Genomic DNA, 21,196 nt, shown 5'->3' on the forward strand with positions numbered 1-21,196 from the left:
TTAATTTGTGAAAACTGTTGTAAATGAAAAGAAATAAATGAAGGGTATTTTTGAAATGAAAAATATCATTTGCTTAAAAAGGTAAAAGTTGAGAAATCTTACTGAAAAAGGTTTAGGCGACAAATTCAGTGTCTATTTTAATTAATTTATCTTTATGTATTTTAAATGGATACGCATAATTTTATTTTTATTTTCATTTTTTTACTCTATAAAGAATTGACATTTGGCTACCTTGAAAAAGTCTTTTGGCCAATTTTCCAACTAGAAGTGTACGAGAAATGTTAAATAATAATCTGTCTACTATTATGATTATGATAATTTTGGCAATTCATAAAATTAAAAACACCTTTTTTTGTATAAATAATAAATATTTAGAAAATACTGCTAAATTATTGTGTTTAATTATTAAGAATTTGGGATCCCAATTGACTCCCAAATAATGCCTTCAAACACTAGAAAAAGGAAAAGAATTGGACTTGCGGCTTTTGAAATCATGCAGATTGAGTAAGAGCAAAAGTTGTGATGTGCAATTGAGAATCACTTTCGGAAGATATAAAAAGTGATTCTTGTCTGTAGTTGCTTCAACTTCACCCTTCTTGAGAATCTTACTGTGGGGTTCAACATTTTGCCCATCACTTGTTTTGGATTATTGTAAATTATTGAATCCCTATAATCTCATTTGCCCACTTGATTAAAGTTTCAACCACCAAAATTTGCCTTTTTTTTTCACTTTTACGGCTTTTTGGTAGGGCATGTGCCTAGATTAAAGGGCATTCTTATCTTAAAGTTCATATCAAATAAGTCATATGATACTTTTATGAAGATATGGATGACAATGCGATGAATAGAGATTGAATACTTTAATCATCATCACTATCATTGCAAGAAAACCTTTTTTTGTCCGTCTCCCCTTTCTTGTCCCTAATACAAAGATGACGAGGAATCTCTATCTCTATTTTGCGAGAAAAAAAATTTCTTTCCTTCTTCTGTTTATCCCATAGGAAAGATTCATCATACTTTCTTCTCTCTATCTAAGTTAAAAAATTAACATAATATTTCTAAAGTGTCAATATATGTAATAACTCAAAATTTTTAAAGATAATTCAATATGTAAAAAGTTTAGAGAATATATAAGGAAATGAAAGAACTGCAGAGGGGATGGATCAAAAAAATATATATCCATATAATTGACTACAGGGATCTTAGCCATCCATACTCTTGTTTTATTAGAGAATTCACTCTCTGTTTAAAGAGTGAACTAAAAATTCGATTTCGTGAATTTAATTATCATCTCTATATGAATGTATCATTATTAAAAAATTGAGATAAATTCCCACTTTAGTTGTACTATTTTTGCTAAACTTTTGGGCCGATGGCAATCTTCAAGATATTTTTCTTGATAAAAATGTGATGCACTTGAAAGTTGTAATTAAACTTGAACAAATTATATTGTAGAACAAATTTGTTAAATTTCACAGCAAGGGGTGTTCGTGCTTTGACAATGGATTGAACAAGGATAAAAATGTCATTTCACATCCACCAATGAGGGCTCGGGAGTTTAAAAGAATTTTGGGCCAAGGTTTGTCTTGGGCTGAAAACCGGCCCGACTCATAAAATATTATTTTAATTACGTAATTGACCTGGGGAATATCAATTCAATTAAATTCTTAATAGCTATATTTGCTAATTGCAAAGAACTTTTAAGCATTCTATAGAAACAGTCTTCTAATACATAACTGCAGCTTTAATGACACTTAATTAGTAGAAATTTAAAATTTTCATTTCCCTCTCTTTCCCTCAATACAAATAATTAATTACCATGTTTGTATGATTAAGGACTAAATTAAAACATTTTGTTTCATAGAAGAATCTGAAAATAATAATGGAGACATCATCAAACCATGTTCAAGAATGTCAGTTCTCAAGTATGTATAAGTCTTTCAAATTATTTTGATCAAATTCTGTAGTTAATTTTTTAGTTAAATTGGATTTATTTTGTTTTTTCATATTCATTTTTCTGTTTTCTGGCATCCCCGGATTTCGATGACTAAACAAATTTACAAATGAACTGACTTTTGCAGAGTATATGGGGAATGCTGCAGAAATAATGAATCAAAATTCTTCAGAATATGGGTCAAAAATTGATCATCGCATGAGTTTAGCTTGGGATGATGCCTTCTTCACAAGTCCTGGTAAGTTTAAGAAGCCTGAAAATGGTCCTCAACTCACATAATTTTGACAGCATAAATAGATTTTGATTTAAATTTGCTCTTAAATGTATCTGGTTTTCAGGAATTCTGGATCCTGAAGAGTTGTTTGGGGGGCTGGATTTTCGGATTGTGCCTTCGGAGTCCCTGGAGAAAGAACAAGCAAAGAGTAATCATGAGATTAACACTCGGAGAAGTTTAGCATGGGATACTGCCTTCTTTACAAGTGCTGGTGTGTATTTGTGAAAGGAAAATCAGCTTGTTTATAATTCAAGTTGTGTTAAGGTTAAAGGATTTTTTTTTGGCATTTGTAGGAGTTCTGGATCCTGAAGAGTTGTGTAGGGTAAATAAAGGTTTTAAGAAGTCTGATATACAGCTAATTCCTGAAGTTGAAGAAAATATTTGGAGTCCTGCTGAATCTAACTCGTTGATAAATAGAGATTTTTCATCACTAGCAAGCCTGGAGATTGACTTGTTTGATGATTCAAAATCATCCATCCATGAAACCAGTAAAGCAACCGATGTTAGGACTTCTAGTTGCAAATTTGGAGGGGAAAATGGATTGCAGAATACCCACTGTGAGTATATTGCTGAGAAACTGAAAGTTCTGGCAGGAAGTTTTACATTTGTGGTAGGTTTGAATGATAAGTTGTGGTGTTAATTCTTTTCAGGTTTGAAGAAATCAGATGTTTCCTCAATAGTGAAGGTAAGTTGTCATCAGGCTGGACATGTACAATCAATGTTGCTTCTTGGTTCATGATTTTATCACTTTGACAATTCAGGTGAAATCCAATCTAGCTTCGAAGAGGCAAAATGTTCACAAAGGTGTTTTTGAAAGGATCACGAAGGCGACTTCTGTTCCTCCACTAGCACAAGTATGTTTCTAATATTTACAACCAGTTTTTTTTTCATATCATTGAAGTTGACATTAGTTACTTTGCTCTTAAATTAAATCAAGAAAGTTGCAAGAGGAGGATATTGCAGTCCTTCATCAGCTCTTAAACCACTGAAGGCATCAAGCCATGTCAACTCTCCATTGACAACTCCCGGCAAGAGGGCATCTTCTGGTTCAAATCATATGAAAATGGAAAATAAAGCTCAAAAAGTTGCACCAGGTAAGCATTGAATGAGCTCAGCTTCAACTTCTTAGGTTAACATTATTATCGTTTCTCTTTAAACTGTTTTTTTTTTTCAACTTCAAACTTCCTTTTCAGGGCAACAAATGATTCTATCAAAAAGACCTTGTCTGGAAAAATCATCCCCAAAATCGCCTTCTTTGAGTTCACACACTCCCTTTTCTAAGTCTTCAGGACTCGGCAAGGCCATATCTGATTCTGCTTGTAGATTTTCTCTCAACCCTCTTAGAAGAAAAATTGACTCTAGACTGGTTTCTTCTGGTTCACCCTCTCCTCTGAGAAATTTCCCCGGAAACAAATTTGAAGGACTAAATTCTAGCTTTATTGATAGATGGTTCTCTGGGTCACCTGCTTCTATCAATCAAAGATCTATCAGTTCCACAGAAAGCCTGGAGCGCACTTGTAAGGAGATTTCTTCTGATCATGATTCTTCGAAAGCATCGGATTCTGAGCACCATATCTGCGATCGAAACTGCTTTACACTAGGAGATCAAGACAATAGGCCGTTGAATCAACATGCCAAGACAATCTCAGTCCGAAAGAGTTCTGTTCTTGCTAATATCTCATCAAGCATCAAACCTTCGGGCCTTCGAATGCCATCTTCAAACACGGGTTATTTTGATGCGGTTAGTTATACTTACGAGTAATAGTATACGAACCACTTTAAATACATAAATAAATACAAACTTTATGTGATAAGTTGTTACTTAACTCTTAATTCAAAATAAATACTCATTTGTGTACACAAAATGAGTACGTATAATTTTATTGTATACTTATCCAGTAATGAGATCATTTAGAGTTTCATTCAGTTAGATTCATTTCAAGCTAATTGTTCAATTATTTTGACTGACAGCTGCGTTCTGTAGCACTGACACCAAAAAGAGACCTGAAGTTCCATTCTGGGGTTCACAGCAGTTCTTCTAGAACTGGAAGAGGCATAGCTGACCACAATGGAGCAGCAACTAGAACAATGCGCAGCAAGCTTCAAACCAGTGGATCGTTATCAAAGATTGACTCCCAAAAAACTGGAGAAAAGTGTCATCCTTTAGGAATGAAGAAAGAGGGTGTAGACAGACTAAGAACCACAAATCTTGAAGATACCAAATCTCCTCTACGTATACTTGCTGATGATGACAAGGAAAACTTGTGCAGCTTCCATGATCAGGTGGAATATTTAAGCAAACATATTGAGACTATTAAATTCAGCCCGGAATTAGAGATATAGCCGAAAGCAGCGAAGGTTCCATCCCAATATGAACTTTTGGCCTCTATAATTCTGAAAGCCATTGTGCTTCAGGATCTTACAGTTCTCGATTTTGTTTTTGCAAGGATTTTTAGAACATTTTAGCAACTAACCATCCACAACAAAGTGAGATTTTACATTAATAGTTTCTGCGACCGACAATCATGTCTGAATCTGTTGAATAACTTGGTTGTTTCTGCTTGCGGTAGATATAAGAAAAAATGGTAAAAAAGAGCATGTCGCAGGAGAGATTTGAATATATGTTTTCTCATACATGAATCCCACCATTGTCAGTCAAACTTCTCCTTGGAGGCATCTTATATTAAACTTCATCACAGAAGAATAAACAATGCTGCAATGCAACCAAAACATAAATAGAGTGAATACTGTAGCCTTACATTAAATACTTAACTTTACAGTAAGAATATCATTCTTATTTGTCTCTTCACATAATTTTTATTCTCATACCCATCAACCAAATTAATTTGACCAAAACATTCTCAACTGAATTTTTCACCATTCAAACAATTAAAACTCTTACACGCAAACCATTCCAATTAACAGTTTTATCACTAACAGGTTTCCGAGAACTAGGAAAGATTGAAGATCCAGCTCAGGAATAGAAATAGCAAAGATCCACGCTCTAAAACCGGATAAGAAAAATGGTTTTTCTAACTTAGGTTTTAGGGATTACGTAAAATTAAAGTTTTTTTTCATCCGCTGATTTTATTGAACTGGGTCAAACGACCCCGGGTTCAATCTAAACTAATTTAATTAAAAAAGATGTATCAATTTATATTTTAACTTTAATGATACATATAATGTGATATACATATTTCTAATACACTTCAATATATATATATATATATATATATATATATATATATATTGTTTTTCATTTACGTTATATCATATAATACATATCACATATTATAAGATACTAATAGTCACAATAAAAAGACTTTATGCTACTTGCCATCATAAATTACAAACATTGTTTGATGACTCGGTTGCTAAAAGACATTTGTCAGTTCATTACTCTGAAGTGCCTGCGTTTTCATTCAACATTAAGAGGTCATTTTTGCTTTCATATGCTTCAATTGTCAAAATTTTCATTTCCTGTTAGACAAGTAACAGAGAACAGTTCATAGATTATGATGGCATAATATCTCATCAATTATGCTTGCATAATTAGGAAAAAATATTCAATATTTAGCACCAACATACTAAAACATATGCAGAACAGTGACAACTGTCTCATCAAACACATTAGCACAGCTAATTATAAGTTTTGCTCTTTAACAAACTGATGGTATTGATTTAATAAATTGAAATTGGTCAACAAAGTTCTCTACAACAAAATTGCAACTGAACTTCCCAAAAAAAAAAAAAAACAAAATTGAAACTGTCATTCAAATAACTGGTAAATCTAGCAGTTCAGGGGATGATAAACTCGCACAATTTTCTATGATCTTGGCTTCTCCTTCTTCTCTTTGAATAGAGCCAGCAGAGAGACGCCAGATACTTTCACAACCTTGAATCTAACTCCAGGAATATCCCCCACGGCATGCCCCTTTCGCCCAAATCCAGCAATCAGCACCTCATCCTGCTCCACCCACATCAAGTACTATTATTCATAAGTCTAACATGCCAAGAAAACTCATACAAAATACAGTAGAATCTTTAAGATTTCCAAGCATGATAGCATTCTAAATGAGACTGGTCAATGGAAATTCAGAGCAAATATAGATGACTAACTCCCATTCAAAGGTTAAAAAAATTATGAAGACAATAATGGGCAACAGAAGCTCAAAACATAATTTAAGCCCCAAAAAAATGAGTTGCTGACAATGCTCAAGAAAAGTTTTAGAAATTTAATTCAATGTCTGTTGCAACTAAAGATTATGAGTTTTTTCTTTTTTATGGTGTTTTAACTTATAAACAAACTTACATTCTCCTCAATATAGTTTAAGCAGCCATCATTGGGTACAAATGCGGCAATTTTCTTTCCGTTTTTTATCAGCTGCACACGAGCACACTTTCTGATAGCAGAGTTGGGTTGCTTAGCCTCAATACCACTGTAAAAGCCAATTGACCATTTGTCAGATTCAAATTGTAAGGCAAACCTGGACACTAAGAAACTCGACATATGAAGCAAGATGAAGATCTCACATTTTCTCAAGGACTATGCCTTTTGCATGGGATGAACCAGCAAATGGCTTTTTCCATTCATTCCCAAGATTGGACTTCTTGTATGCCTTGTCAGCCCACCTCTGATTTCTACGGTGAGTCTTCAGCTTACGACCGGCTCCCATACCGCGTGTCTTCCTGCATAAAACTCAAACCTCATTATCGTAATGCGTTTTCTCTGGCAAATCAATCATTCCAAATTACAGGAGAAAGAATTCTCTCTGACAATGCAACAGAACAAGATGTTGCATAACCAGATACTTTTCCAGTGGTGGAGAAGAGTGATGCAAGAGCATTAAAACTTCTACAATTCATTTCAAACTAGCTTTAAACTAAGTTTTATTGTTGGAAAGTAGCAGAGGAGATTGGCCTTCTCTGAAAAATCAACAAAATACAATTCTCGACATGGAAAAGAACTGCACATAATAACTCCAAGGCAAGTTCCATTTAGTAATCATATATTAATAAAAATTATCAAGTTTTGACGAGTAACATTAGAACAAACAGCTATATATAGAAATCTCAATCAAATTTGCATATTCAAACTGTAAAAAAGTCCCTTTTTACGATCAAAGATTAATCAATTTTTATGAGCTTTTTATTTAGAAGAAAGGAAAAACCTTGAAATTCCACACTAAGAAATAAAACTAACAAAAATATCAGTCTATTTCTATTTCATTCTCCAGATGTTTAGCATAATCACGATCGTTTCATCTGTTCAGTAACCAAGCAAATGTAAAGCAACTGAAACTTAAGCCCTTAAAACGCCAGTAAAGAAAACAAGAAAACTCTATAACAAAGGATCCATCAACACATAAAAGCAATAACAAAGCAAGTAGAGGTAAGAAAACACGAACCCCATTTTGGCAGAAAAAAAAAGTAGCTCTGAGAAACTGTGGGAGCAGTAGGTACAAAAGACCAGGCGACTGATGGAAACCCTAACCCTAAAGCCACATATAGTTATACACAGTAATAGCCGTAGCTCTTTCTCTTCTATTTCGCGAGTTCGGGTTAGGGTTAAGTTAGTTGACGGAATTAGTGTTGCTTTTTACGTTGTATTACGGAATTGCCCCTATAGCTGCTCAATGTTTATGTTTAGAAAGAATTCATTGATTTATCCAAAACCAATAAATCTTTAGAGTTTTTATGATAAAAATCTAAGTTATATTTAGATTTATTTGTTTAATAAATACGGATGAAACCCGATTAAAAAAATATATTTTTTAAAATATTATCTTCAATTACTCTATTATTTTGATAATATTCATAATTTATAAAAAATATTTATCTATCCAATTCTACCTCTTGTTTTGCCTACTAAAAATAAAAATTTCGAAATTGTAATTCTCTGTACGCATCGAATATGATAGATAAAACTTTAAATTTAATAATTATTTTATAATTAATATATTAATTAATTTAAATGTTTTATTTTGATATAATATCAATAGATCTTGAATCAAAATTTTCTCTATTCAAAAATTTTATATCTTTTACCGTTCAAATTATCTTTGGAATCAACAAAATCGCATTTTGTCATGGACTACACTATACGGTAGTCCAATTATACGTCTAGATGATTGCATTATCAAGAATTAAGAAAGAAAAGAAAGTAGCCTCCATTTATTTACACCAAAATAAACATACCCAACATGATATGTGCTACACTTTCACTAATTATAAAGATCCAAAAAGAAAAATATTTTTCCTTTGCTATCCAACTAACACATAAATTGCATAGATAATCCCAGGTATATATCCCAATATTGTCAGCAACAAATCTATCCAGAACTCCACCTGCAAAACAGGAAATAAAAATGATCAGATCTCTGCACAGTGCATTTTTCTTCTAAAAGCAATGAGTGTTTAAGAAAGAACATTTACTCCACAGCCATAACGTAGAAAGACTCCAACAGGAGGGAGAAGGATGGCCAGTATGACTTCTAGGAATGTCTCTGAACCCATGAAGATTTTTTAATGAGAGATGATGATGATGGCTGGAACTAGAAAACTGGTAAATTTCATACAGATACGGGTGTTTTACGCTGAAGATGGGAATGCCAGAAGAGGACAACAATATAACAGTTTTGCACAGGTGTTAATGTCACACAAAGCGTATATTGCCACGTGTCAGTGTTTGCCACGAATGGGATTTATGCCTGTACTGTAGTATTTTGTTTTGACTTGTATCAACATTCCAATCTGCGGTGAAATTTATATTCAAGTATCGACGGTCCTGATCAAGTTTCAGGTCTGTGATCTGCCCTCATCCTGTTGTGGTCTACACTCATTTAAGGTAAAATTGAATTCAAACTGAGCTATGATTGAACTTATCTAAGCTTAAATTCGAACCGAATTTTAAACTCCCTTTGATAATATAGTTGAACAAAAATGATTAAAATAATATTATTTTAATACATATTAGTAAAAACAACATCATTTTAGTCCATTCATATTAAATTTTTTTGAACTCACAAGCGTGACAAACTAAACGTCTTTAAAGTTCGAACTCAAAAATATTTAACTCTTAGACTCGAGTTCGCTTAAGTCAAACTCGAGCTTAAACAAGTTCAATTTAAATCAAACCCTAATTTGAGGGCTTCTCAGTACAATTTTCCAACATTTTCTCGGTTGAGAACAAGAACTTAGATGTATTCAGCTACAAAATATTTGTTTAAAGAATCTGGTATTGCCATTTTGATCCATCAATGGTATAAAATGCCACTAGGTTCACAGAATTTTGTAGCAACTGTTTATATCACTTTGAAAGGGTTACAAAGTGATATATTTCTTCATTTCTTTATGAATTGGGGTATATTTTTATTTTGTGGTGCCATATCAGAATTAAGCAACTATCAAATTAATGCCTAGACATAAAAAACTATCTTAATCTTGCAATTAAGATAGATTGGTCTGGTTCCTGCCTTAATCTTACTGCAATTAAGATTGGAAGGTCTACAAAGAAACTAAAAACATTGGCTCCAGCACCTGGTTCATGAGCAACAGCAATGAAGATGTTGATGGCAAAGAAAATTAATTAAAAAATGATAGGAGATTGGCTCCAATCTGATTTATAGACCATTAATTCCATAAGGTTGAAAGCAAAGAGATTAAAACTAAAAAACCATAGGGACTGGTGTACATTTCCAAGACCGTATAATGAGCTTGCAGTTGGGAACTAAATATTAAAATCAATCAAGGATTTGCTCAAATTTCCAACACAGTAAAATGTGCCGTGCAGGAATCACAAAATGAGGATGCAAAATAATAAACATGGTGTCTAGGTGTAGTTGGTTATCACATCAGTGAAACACACTAAAGGTCTTCGGTTTGAGTCCACACAGCGCCACATATGTATATTTTTATTTTGTGTTCTAAGGGGAGCACCCAATGCCAGGTAGGAGGGGTGCACAGTCAGCTGCACTTTCCATATTAGAAATAACATACTCTTCCTCAAGTTCAAGCAACTATAATTTTATTACTGTGGCAAATATTACGGCCAGCAACTGGTTCAGGCAACAGCAGCAGGCCTTCTTAGGTGAAAATTAAAATGGATCAACAAATCCCTATGGTTGATAGAAAAGCTACAAAACAAATAGGTATTGGTGCCAGTCAGATTTCTAATACAGTATTATGGGCTATGCAGAAAGAAAAATTAACCAGAAAGGAATACGTTGAGGTGCTTGATACCCACTAACCATCAAGGCTGATAAGGCTCAGGAAGTCGAAGGCCCACACTAGCAGCAGATTTAATTCCCAAGTAATCTTTTTATTCGATCTGATTTATCCACGGCAATGTTGTAGGAGAACAATAGGTCCTGCAATCATCACAATATCAAGGTAAGATATGACAACATAAGTAGTTCTTTACCATGTACGCTCTTTCATTACAACAATTAGCAGTTGAGTAAACAAAAGAGAGCCAGTTGTTGGTCAACAAAATCGGCAAACCACATACTGATAAAACTGTTATACCAAGTAGTGGAACCCACTATTATTTTAACCTGCATAGCATTATCTGACTAAGTATATGACTGGTAGTCTGTCAATTCTAAATAGAATGAGTTGATCAATACCATATGCAATTATCTGAAAACAATTTATTCCAAAGTATGAGACAACCACAATCTGACTGGAGATCGTACCAAAAAAAATAATAATAATAATAACAATAGCCTTCAGAATGGATGAAAGGATAATAAAATTAGACCAATGAAGAGAGCCATGTCTTATGATGGCACACACTGCTGAGAAGAAAAGTATAATCATGGGCAAGTCTGATCTTTTGTTGTATAGATGAAGGATCGGACAAGTTTCTGTCCTTCCAAAACTCTTGTGTTATCTGTATTCCCTTAAATGCCTCTTGTAGACTTTGTTCCCTATATCTTTCCCAACAGCTTTGATAAGGTGGTGATGCACCTTAACAGCTTGCCAAATTTCAGAACTCATTTCCAATCTTTGCCTCTAATATCATTTATGTTCTTTTCTTCTTCTCATGCCTACATCAGAATCATATTTATAGCACAAAGAGAAATCAGCACTCACAAACTCTTGACAAACATGAAACACAAAAAATGGCATATTAGAGAACACAAACAAAAATCCTAAATTGAACACCTTAAACAAGTTTACTATTTTTCAAAACAAAAGAGTTGTGTTTAGATATCAATAGTTAAAAAAAAAAAAAAAAGCAATAAGAACAGGTGAGAACCAAATAAAGATTAGCAATACTAAAACACTGAACTAAGACAATTACTATGGTCCCAAAAGAGCTTCCTCTATTTTATTTAATAACCCCAAACTCCTAAAACTGCTTAGCGAAAAGATTACCAACACTACAAGTATGAACTAGGGCCATACCACTGGCGTCAGAAAATATTTTCTTCTTTGATCTAATAACCCCCACAAAAATCCATGACCCGCTAAGCAGATTTGACACTGAAACTGGGACTGCACAACCCTTCAATCTGTCGAAACAAGATACACAGTCACTTTCCACAGAAATGTGGCACTGAGCAACTTCATAATTAGTAAAAATTCCTTCTTTCAACTCAAAATCGCAAATTTGCGAGAATGGTACCAATTTTAACAACTTATTCCGCCGAAGGTTTCACTGCCAATATCAAAAGTAACGTAATTTCTCTCTTTCAGGCATTTCATCAAATATCAAAACTACATCCAACACTTTGAAATTTGATAGAAATACTGACATCAAACAAACAATTCTAGCCCATGATTACTGATAGATATACCTAATACTAAGTCACACAATTAAAAATAACAAAAAAAAGCTCTTGAATCTACTCAAATGCAATATTCAAATAACACGCATAATAAATTAACTATAAATGAAATCAAGGGCAAACCAATAATCCAAAAGAAACCCATAAAAAATTGACTGAGTAAATGCAAATATATGAAATTAAGAAATTAAGCAAACCCGGGAATATGAGGAATGAAAGGAGCCAAACTAACGAGAAGAAAGCGAGAAAGAAACTCAGAAATGGTAAGAACTTTTAACTTCTGTTTTCTTTCCCATTTATTTAAAGTCATTACATTTACGCCGTCTAGCTTATATTTTGGTATCATAAATTTAAGTAAATATTGTATATTTATAAATTTAATATGGTTAATTTTGTAAATATTTAAAAGGCTCAAAGACTTATTTCCAGCCAGGGGTTGGCTTATCCCAAAAAAAAACATATCTGTGACGTTTTGAAATTTTAAACATTTATCTATAAATTATTAAACTTAGTTAAAATCATTAGTTATAAGAGGTAAAATAATTATTTTATTACTAAATCTTAAAACTCTCAAATTTATATCATTACTCCCATCCCATTTTGTTCAAAAAACTAAAAATTTTTCCTAAGATTAAGTTTTGAAAAATTTACTTTTCTCTATAGGTTTTTCTCTTTTTTCTTCAAAGACCAAAATCTATTCTTGTCGTTAGTCAGTCTTTCCACTATTTTCTTCTCTCATTGTTGACCTTCCCATTAATAACAATTTCATCGAATGAAGATGATTCATCTTCGTTCAGCCAATGAATCAATATTAGACGAATCTTCTGATGTTGATCTTTGTTTCTTCTTGCGCAATCGACAACTTGAAACTAATGTTTTAGAGTCGATCTTTGTCTTTAAAATAGTTAAAACGAAGATGAAAGAGTAAACGATTTATCCTACGATTTAGAGCCTAGACCCATCAAGATGAAAAGGCCAACGAAATGGGGGGTGAAAAAGATTTCAAAAAGTTTTGGGGGTGGCTAAAAAGGAAAATTTTGAAAAGTATGAAACCCTACTAGGGGAAAAGTGAAATTTTTAAAATTTAATTCTGAAAAAAAAATTATTAATTTTTTAAACTACAAGGAAAAATGATATAAACTTTGAGGGTTTTAGGATTTAGAAATAAAATAATGATTTTACTTCTTATAACTAATAATTTTAATTAAGTTTAATCGTTTATGGGTAGATATTTAAGTTTTTAAAACTCTATCTGTGTGTTTACAAAGAGACTAAATTTTGGGTGGGAACGATTCTTTTGGGGGGTTCATTTATATTATTTTTATTTTTATTTTTATTTAAAATGTAAAATAATTTTAATTTTTTAACGAGCAAAATTAAAAAAATTAACTAAAAAGACGGGCGACGCTGTAATTTTAAAACGACTACAAATGAAGGCGACGGGAAAGGGAAGATAAATTTGGCAATTTGCATCGAAAGAGATCTTTCTCTTCGCCACGACATGTCGCGCCAAAGACCGAGACGAGCAGCTCTGCCGCCGGCTCAAGAGGTGCGATCTCTCAATTTGCTTCGTTTCAATGATTTTAATTGAATAAGTCACGAAGGCAATGCACTTTTAATTTCATAAAAATGATTTGCTTTTTATTTGGCGTTGAATGCAGAACGTTGAGAAATTAGAGAAAGTTATAAATGATGGTAATTTTTATGGAGCTCAACAGATGTACAAGTCTATTAGCGCACGGTAAGACCTCTGTTATGATTATCGCTATTTTTAATTATTATCATCATTATTAGTCATTGATTTAATTTTGCTAGTTACTCTTATTTTTGCCAGACTTGTTTTCATTATGCTTTAATAGGGATTGATTTGTTGAAGTAAAAGGGCTTTTTGTAAAATCAATTTTTTTTTTCTTGAAGCATCTTTATTTTTGTATTTTCTATTATGTTCTTAGAATTTATGTTCTTTTGATGATCATTTCAAGTGCCTATTTGACATGTTATTTCAAGAGCAAAATTAATTCTTTATCAGGAAGCACCTTAATTTTTTTCAGTCATGTTTTTTCTTTGAATTCATATTCGTTTGACGATCATTTTAAGTGTTTGTTTGACCAAAACCAATAAATAAAAATAAACAGCATTATTAACTGTTATACTATTGATTTTTTGAATATTTTTGGATTGTGTCTCATGTTTTGTAGATGCAACCTCTGCGCTTCAAATTAAATTTATTTGGATATTGTGATTTTTCTTGTGCACATGTAATGGCCACATGATCCTAGAGTTTGATTTGATTTATCTCTGGCAAATAGTACTGAACTTAAAATTCTTTTTTTCTTCTGTCTTACCTGAGGTTAGTATTTATAATGGCTGGAGACAAGAGTGTTTTAGCTTACTTAAGACTTCTCTTGATACAGATATGTCACTGCACAGAGATTTACAGAGGCATTGGAAATCCTGCATTCTGGTGCATGCATCCAGTTAAAAAACAACCAGGTTTTCTTTTTTCATTTTCCTTTTTCCTTTTTTGGGCTCAAGGCTTTTGTTTATGGTTTGGAAAATTTATTCAACCAAAAAGAGTTCTATGTTCCTTCTGTACTTCCAGCAATTTTGCTTTAGCCAATGTTAACATTGTTGTTGAAACTAAGGGTTTGAAGTTTTATCTTTAAATGACTCAGATGAAGGTTGGATTATTGCAATGTTTTAGCTGATATTTAGTTGGATTTAGTCTGGTTTGTACCTAATAGCTGCAAATTAGATATGAGTTTAATTTTTGGATTAGATGATTGGAAGATAGTAACTGTTGGTTATGAGAGAGAAGGTAAGAAAGAAAAGAATTTTCCAGTGATGGTGAGAAAAGGAGGGAACTTTCCTTTATCTTTTTTCTTACTCATCTTAACTATATACAAATCAATATATACAAGTATCAGAACCCAAAAAACCTGCAAATCTAGATGGTCAGCCCCACAATTGAATGAACAGTCGCCTCCCTACAAGACACTACTAACCTAGGACAAGATTAGCTCACTTAGGCTTGCCTCTTACAACCTACAACAATCTACGCTCACCCTCAAGATGGAGTATATATGTTTCTCATGTCTATCTTGCAAATAAAATTATGAAAACTTTTAGAATTTAGATTCTTGGTAAAAATACTGGCTGGTTGCCCCTTGGATGTAACAAATTGTCTACTAGAGAGTTTTTCATTGATAAAGTGTCTGTAAATTTCAATATGTTTAGCTTTTTCATGTTACACTAGATTATTAGCTATATTAATTGCTGCTTTTTTAATCATAATCTAGAGGAAGTGATTTTATTTCCTTTAGGCCCAGGTACTCCATATATTCCATGCACTGTTAAGAAAAAAATATCCCTCAGCAATGATGGGTCACATGATGTTAATTAGCTAGGATATGACTAAGGAGTTATTGATATTTCATCATTGGGTAGAGGGATTAGTGGGGTTCGGCCTTTTCCCCTTTACGTTGGTGATGTAGCCCTAATATACAATTTTCCACAATAGGACCAATTGAGCAAGCCAAATAATTGTTGTCATTCAGTTTCGCTGGGCTAATAAAAAGGGAGGGGTTGTCCCTAGGAGTACTCATGCTTTGAAACCCAATTGAATCCCCCGTTGAATTGCCCTCTGTTTTCTTATACATCTTGACACCGATTCAAAAAGTTAGCATTGTCTGAGCAAAATTTTATGGTTGAGCATGTGGTGGAGAGGTTAGTCAGAAAAAATATAAGGGTTGGAGACAGTTGATAGTCACCAGAGAAATTTGAAGCCTGCAGACAATTGCTGGCAAGATCTGAGGCTCATAGAAGACTGTCAGAAAGTTTTGTGGTTCAGAAAGTGTTGCCAAAAAAATCCGAATTCTGGAGATGATTGTCATGGTGTTGTTGATAGGTTACAATCTTGTTGCCATGTCACTGGAGAGGTGACTTTCTCTGAGATTTCCTTGACTGGATCTCGATTCTGCTGTGGGGTCGTTGGGGAGGTCACTGTCATTAAGATTCCCTCGATCCACCACCATCTAGAACTTGTGAACAATCTTAACTTAGCCAAGAGTCGATTATAGCTCAGATCAGAGGTCTGATGCCATGATGGTTGTGAGAAAGAATAGAGTTTTCCAGTGATGGTGAGAAAAGGAGGGGACTTTTCTTCCTCTTTTTTCTTAATCTCAACAATTTACCGATCAATATATACAAGTTTCAGAAACCCAAAAACCTGCAGAATCAGATGGCCAGTTGCACAATTAAATGAATGGCTACAAGGCACTACTAACCTAGGACAAGATTAACTCACTTAGACTTGCCTTTTACTGCCTACAGTAACAGCAGTCTACAGTAACAAATGATAACTGTGGTATGCATGTTGTATCAATGTCAGTTTTGGATGATTTAGTCTTTTTCAGTCCATATTTGATAGATCTAACTTCTTAATCCGGTTTGGTCATGCCATCTATTGCATTTCCAAATTCTAGCTAAACAAGCATAAAATTTGTTCTGATTGACATTTATTTATAAACACATATAGTGATAGATGTTGCTCCCAGTGTTGAAATTAAGTATTGGATTGATATTGTAATGCAAATTGACCCAGCATGAGTTTTGTTATGTAGACTATGGCTCATGCTGTCTTAAGTTTCAATGTAGTACAAGTAAAAGAGTGGCCATAAATAGTCCTTTTGATGTTAATAGTATGGATGATGGAAATGTGTATACTAAAAGAACAGTGAATAAATTTCTCCTTTTATCCCCTTTCTTATAATTTATCTAATTGATGTGCTTGAAAATTTTTCAGATTACTTGTGGGGCAGAACTTGCTGTGTTGTACGCTGAGACACTTGTTAAAGCGAAAACTCCTTATGATGAAGAAACCCTTGGTCAGTTCATACCCTGTGATAAACTTTGAATCCCTTAGTCAATGGTTAATGTTGTTATGCAGGATGTAATGAATATTAATGGCCCCTTTTCAGTTCTCTTAACTTAATTTGAACAATTCAATGCATATAAAGTAACTCAGGGAAAAATGTGATTTAATATGATAGTGCTATTGGTCTACATTTTTAGGGTGTTTTTCATCACAATTATAACAAAATATGTGTGTCAGATAGCATCAGAAAAATTTTTGCGCTCTTTCCTCGGATTCCTGTGCCAAATACCTTGGAAGATGATGACGGCATGCATGAACTTACCGAAGCCCTTGGGAGAGCGAAAACATGCGTAGAGGGCTGCTCATCATTCTTAAAGGCTGCTATTAAGTGAGATACTGTGCCCTTATTTTGATTTGGAACTATTTTGTGTATGCTGGATGTGTTGTTTCCTTTTTCTTTGCAATGTTTGGGAGTGAAACTATGCAATGCAATGTGTTTTTTAATTTTGTGGTTTACTGTTACTGTTTCTTTGTTTGTCAGGTGGTCTATGGAGTTTGGAGCTCCTAAAACTGGATCTCCAGAGCTGCATGTTATGCTAGCTGAATATATGTATTCAGAATCACCCGAGATGGTAAGTTTTGACTAGAAAAGAATTATTTGTGCTTAAGGTGGCATTTAAGGCATGTTCTGTGTCATCGTTTTTAGTGAAATGATTTGAACCTATAATATGATCATATCTGAACAGCACTTTCCTACATATTGCACCCTGATTCTGATTTCTAGTCAATATGGGTCATTTAATAAGTAAATTTAGGATGTTCAGTTTATTAACTTATGTTAAATTAGTAATATGGCATCTCTTTATTGGGATGAAAATTTTAATGTGAGACGTAGAGATTCATATTATGCTATGCATACTGTTGGTTCTTGAAGTTGATTGGCATTATCAATATTGATGTACTGTTTGTTTTCAGGACATGCCTAGAGTATCATATCATTTTGTCAGGGGAAACGACCCAGCAAAGTTCGCATCAATTTTAGTCAATTTTATGGGCAAGGTTAGCTTTTTCAATACATTTATAATCCTAAACACATTTTATGTTTATTATTCTGTGACAAGGTGCAATAGTGTCCACAAATTTAAGCCATACTGTCATTGCTTTGTGCAACATCTGTATTATTATATGAGTGTGCTTGTGTATATATTATGTATTTATGACTTCCATCTAATTTTAAGTCATACTTTTGTAGAAATTTTCAAGCGTCTCCACAAGATTTATAATTTTGTTTATAACTGTATTATGTTTCTACATCCCATTGTTAAAGAAAATTGCTGCCTAAAATTTGTAACTTCTAGATTTTTATATTACTTATTAGATTATGGGATTATTTCTGCTTTTCAACCAAAAACTTTGAAATGCCAAGGTTAATGAATCTGTTTTCTCTAAACACTCCTAGAAGGAGCACAATTCACTTAAATTAAGGAATGGTATTTGTGCCTAACATGTTCAACTAATATGCGTGTCAATTAATGCAGTGTTATCCAGGTGAAGATGATCTGGCAATTGCACGGGCGATTCTAATGTAAGCTCATTGAAGAACTAGAAAAGTGCACTTTCTTACAATGAAAAGTTCATCCTCAAATTTGAGGACATTTCGGCTACTACAAATATGCATCCTATGTTTAGGTGTCTATACACCTGATATTATTGTAGTAAAGTAAAGTATTCAGCTTTACTTTGATTAAAACTTTCTTTTCTATGTAGGTATCTGTCTATGGGTAACCTGAAAGATGCTAACTTTCTTATGGATGAAGTAAACAAGGAAGTGGAATCTAAGCAACTTGACTTGGGTGAATCAGACTTAATTCAATTTATTACTTATCTTTTACAGACGTAAGTTATTATTAATTTGTTTCCATATATAATTTTTATGTTGGTATATTTCATTGATAGGGAAGGAACTCTGTTTTTCAATGTCCACTGATAATACGTAGGCTGGTACCTGAGTCAAGTGTGTTAAGGGCAACTTTTTAATGCATTGAATCCACTTAAGGAAATCATGATCATATGATTGATATGAAATTGTTTTTGTTCTTAAATCTCAGTCTTGCTTCTTCCTCAAACTGTCTGCAGAATATCATTTACCTTCCTGAATTTATAATGGCCTTTATTTATTTGACATATTTATTTATAATTATGCGCACATATTCTCAGAATTCCTTTCATAGCTTCATTTGATGTAAAAATTTGTGTGAAATAAAGGTTTGCAAATCCTATGCCTTACTTATATATTTCATCATTATATGATTTTATTTTCCCTTCTATTCATTGCAGGTTGCTGAGAGATGCTTTGCCACTTTTCAATATGTTGAGAGCCAATTACAAGTCAAGTATAGACAGGGAACCTGCATTTAATGAGGTACAATATCTATGTTGCTAATTGCAGTAGATCCCGGTTATCGTCTTTCTTATAAATCCATGCTATCCCTGTTATTCTTGTCAAGCACATGGCAAAAGTTTGCATCTGTACAATAATTTTCATTGCATATTTCTTCAATTGAATTTTAGCTATTATCATCATTTCATCGTCGGTAATTACCCAACCAAAAAAAAAGCATTTTTCTTTGGCTCATAGAGATTTCCAAGTACTTATGAGTTCTGACATAAAGATTTTGGTTCAGTTGCTTGACGAAATTGCAGAGAGGTTTTTTGGAGTAAAGCGTAGAAATCCCTTGCAAGGAATGTTTGGAGACATTTTCAAGGTAATTATCGTTAGCTTTGCTGCTAATAATGTTCTAGTCTTCATTTACGTACAGTCATGTACGGTCTACATGATAGGGTCCAGAAAAACCTAGACATTGACAGTTTGACATCAATTCCTGGAAGTTTTCTCCCGAAGCAATTGCTCATCGCTATTTTTAACTGGGTTTTAGATATTTCCCGTGCTTCACACATGCACTTTCTTCAAATTATAAATTAATATGGTCTGCAAAAATGGAAAATAAAATACTTGAGTTCGCTTCTCTCTTTAAATATTGAACTTTGTTGTGCAGATGATGTAGTGACAAACAGTGTCGTGCTATCTAAACGAACCCAAAATTGCTGCTATTTTTCTGCATTTCGATGAGCGGAGTAGTTGATTTGTTGGACACTCTCTGAATTTTACTTTTTCAAACAAGTTCTTTGTTTTCTTTTGTAAGGAAAAGCTTCATTACTGAACACCATGCTGGGCAATTTTGAAGAACCAAAATTTCAGAATGATGCTTGGAATGTAATCAAATTATTCCAATTCTTTTGCAACAAGTTCCTTTTATTAGGTGTTCATATGCTTTATTTAAGTAGGCAGTCACTGGCCTCCATAATACATGAAATGTCTTCTTCAAAAGTTGAAACACAGAGACGGAAACTAGTATAAATCTACTCATGGATCGAAAACAGCACTCCATTCTCCTTGATGAAATTGTGTGTTGTGTGATCCACAACCTACACAGAAAGATGACCTTAATGAAAATGCAGAACTAAAAATTATGATCTAAGAGAAAAAAGAAAGTGTGAACAGCTCACATTAGTATTGCTGAGTTCTAAATTGTAGAAGTCCATGTTGTCTGCCTTAAACAGAGGTCCCGCATGCCAGGTTCCACGGTTAAGCTTAAGAAACTTGGGGCCGGAAATTCTAAAAACGCGCACATCTTCAACAGCAGGAGGAACATAGAAATGACCACAGTGAGACCGCGCAACGACTGCATCACTCCTAGCTTCATTTGAATCAACAATGGAGGGCTTAGCTACTCCTAGATACCAAACATGGCCACCAATTGAGCCAAGGCACTGAGTCACACCTGCATGATGTGTAATTGTTGAGAACTTCAATGGTCTGTCTTCCAGACGCATGATGTAGAACCTGTTGAAAAGCATGAAGCAGACCAAAACCTAGAAAACTTCACTGATTTGAATTTGAACTCAACAGAAAAAGACTAACACTTTGTATGCAGAGTTGATAAAGAGTTAAAACAAAAGACATATTGAATTAATGCGGAATCGGTACAATCACCTTGGTAAGCCATGGCTGAGGTCTAGCTGAGCGTCTTGAGGGCCAAACTCTTCGCCATCAGGTGAAGCTTCAATCACTTGTCCAAATTCCGCAAAGCTTTCTTTTGTTGCTTCTATTGGCTTCAGTTTCACCACCTCTGCTTGCTTCTTTATTTTCACAGGGTTCTCCATTTTCTTCCGCAAGATGAGCCAAACAGAATCTGGTTCCCAACATAGTGTTTACCACAAATCCACTGATAGAATGG

General features: G+C 33.6%; 5 protein-coding genes and 1 long non-coding RNA gene across 12 annotated transcripts; 2 read left to right on the forward strand and 4 right to left on the reverse strand.

Annotated features, from left to right (window-relative positions):
* Positions 1 to 2,041: 2,041 nt before the first annotated feature.
* Positions 2,042 to 4,754, forward strand: LOC123193315. Its single transcript, XM_044606216.1, has 8 exons — positions 2,042 to 2,192; positions 2,293 to 2,439; positions 2,522 to 2,785; positions 2,879 to 2,913; positions 2,990 to 3,082; positions 3,166 to 3,322; positions 3,422 to 3,969; positions 4,200 to 4,754. The coding sequence occupies exons 1-8, from the start codon at positions 2,087 to 2,089 to the stop codon at positions 4,569 to 4,571; spliced, it is 1,722 nt and encodes a 573-aa protein (XP_044462151.1). The 5' UTR covers positions 2,042 to 2,086; the 3' UTR covers positions 4,572 to 4,754.
* A 1,132-nt stretch (positions 4,755 to 5,886) lies between these two features.
* On the reverse strand, positions 5,887 to 7,775 carry LOC123193316 (40S ribosomal protein S23). Its single transcript, XM_044606217.1, has 5 exons — positions 7,637 to 7,775; positions 6,762 to 6,917; positions 6,541 to 6,667; positions 5,995 to 6,195; positions 5,887 to 5,957 (listed from the first exon to the last, which is right to left on the reverse strand). The coding sequence occupies exons 1-4, from the start codon at positions 7,639 to 7,641 to the stop codon at positions 6,055 to 6,057; spliced, it is 429 nt and encodes a 142-aa protein (XP_044462152.1). The 5' UTR covers positions 7,642 to 7,775; the 3' UTR covers positions 5,887 to 5,957; positions 5,995 to 6,054.
* A 607-nt stretch (positions 7,776 to 8,382) lies between these two features.
* Positions 8,383 to 9,052, reverse strand: LOC123193317 (salt stress-induced hydrophobic peptide ESI3-like). 2 transcript variants are annotated; one of them, XM_044606218.1, is made up of 2 exons: positions 8,664 to 9,052; positions 8,383 to 8,576 (listed from the first exon to the last, which is right to left on the reverse strand). In XM_044606218.1, the coding sequence occupies exons 1-2, from the start codon at positions 8,742 to 8,744 to the stop codon at positions 8,493 to 8,495; spliced, it is 165 nt and encodes a 54-aa protein (XP_044462153.1). In that variant the 5' UTR covers positions 8,745 to 9,052; the 3' UTR covers positions 8,383 to 8,492. The 2 variants fall into 2 exon arrangements, 1 of the variants encoding a protein (XP_044462153.1); XR_006497050.1 differs by having other exon boundaries at positions 8,658 to 9,052.
* Positions 9,053 to 9,929: 877 nt separating this feature from the next.
* On the reverse strand, positions 9,930 to 12,366 carry LOC123193318. 6 transcript variants are annotated; one of them, XR_006497053.1, is made up of 5 exons: positions 12,220 to 12,363; positions 11,640 to 11,746; positions 10,990 to 11,278; positions 10,478 to 10,597; positions 9,930 to 10,363 (listed from the first exon to the last, which is right to left on the reverse strand). It is a non-coding gene; the product is annotated as an uncharacterized LOC123193318 (long non-coding RNA). The 6 variants fall into 6 exon arrangements; XR_006497052.1 differs by lacking the exon at positions 11,640 to 11,746 and having other exon boundaries at positions 12,220 to 12,366; XR_006497056.1 differs by lacking the exon at positions 10,990 to 11,278 and having other exon boundaries at positions 12,220 to 12,361.
* A 1,048-nt stretch (positions 12,367 to 13,414) lies between these two features.
* On the forward strand, positions 13,415 to 20,225 carry LOC123193072 (protein GET4). The gene is made up of 12 exons (XM_044605860.1): positions 13,415 to 13,571; positions 13,684 to 13,763; positions 14,437 to 14,515; positions 16,827 to 16,908; positions 17,136 to 17,286; positions 17,440 to 17,530; positions 17,874 to 17,957; positions 18,437 to 18,483; positions 18,666 to 18,794; positions 19,236 to 19,320; positions 19,583 to 19,663; positions 19,955 to 20,225. Exons 1-12 carry the CDS (start codon positions 13,524 to 13,526, stop codon positions 19,961 to 19,963), a joined length of 966 nt encoding a protein of 321 aa, XP_044461795.1. The 5' UTR covers positions 13,415 to 13,523; the 3' UTR covers positions 19,964 to 20,225.
* On the reverse strand, positions 20,174 to 21,177 carry LOC123193073. Its single transcript, XM_044605861.1, has 3 exons — positions 20,953 to 21,177; positions 20,466 to 20,802; positions 20,174 to 20,384 (listed from the first exon to the last, which is right to left on the reverse strand). Exons 1-3 carry the CDS (start codon positions 21,120 to 21,122, stop codon positions 20,319 to 20,321), a joined length of 573 nt encoding a protein of 190 aa, XP_044461796.1. The 5' UTR covers positions 21,123 to 21,177; the 3' UTR covers positions 20,174 to 20,318.
* Between the last annotated feature and the right edge of the window lie 19 nt (positions 21,178 to 21,196).

This window comes from Mangifera indica, chromosome 12, assembly GCF_011075055.1.
Source record: "Mangifera indica cultivar Alphonso chromosome 12, CATAS_Mindica_2.1, whole genome shotgun sequence".
Taxonomy (NCBI): Eukaryota; Viridiplantae; Streptophyta; class Magnoliopsida; order Sapindales; family Anacardiaceae; genus Mangifera; species Mangifera indica.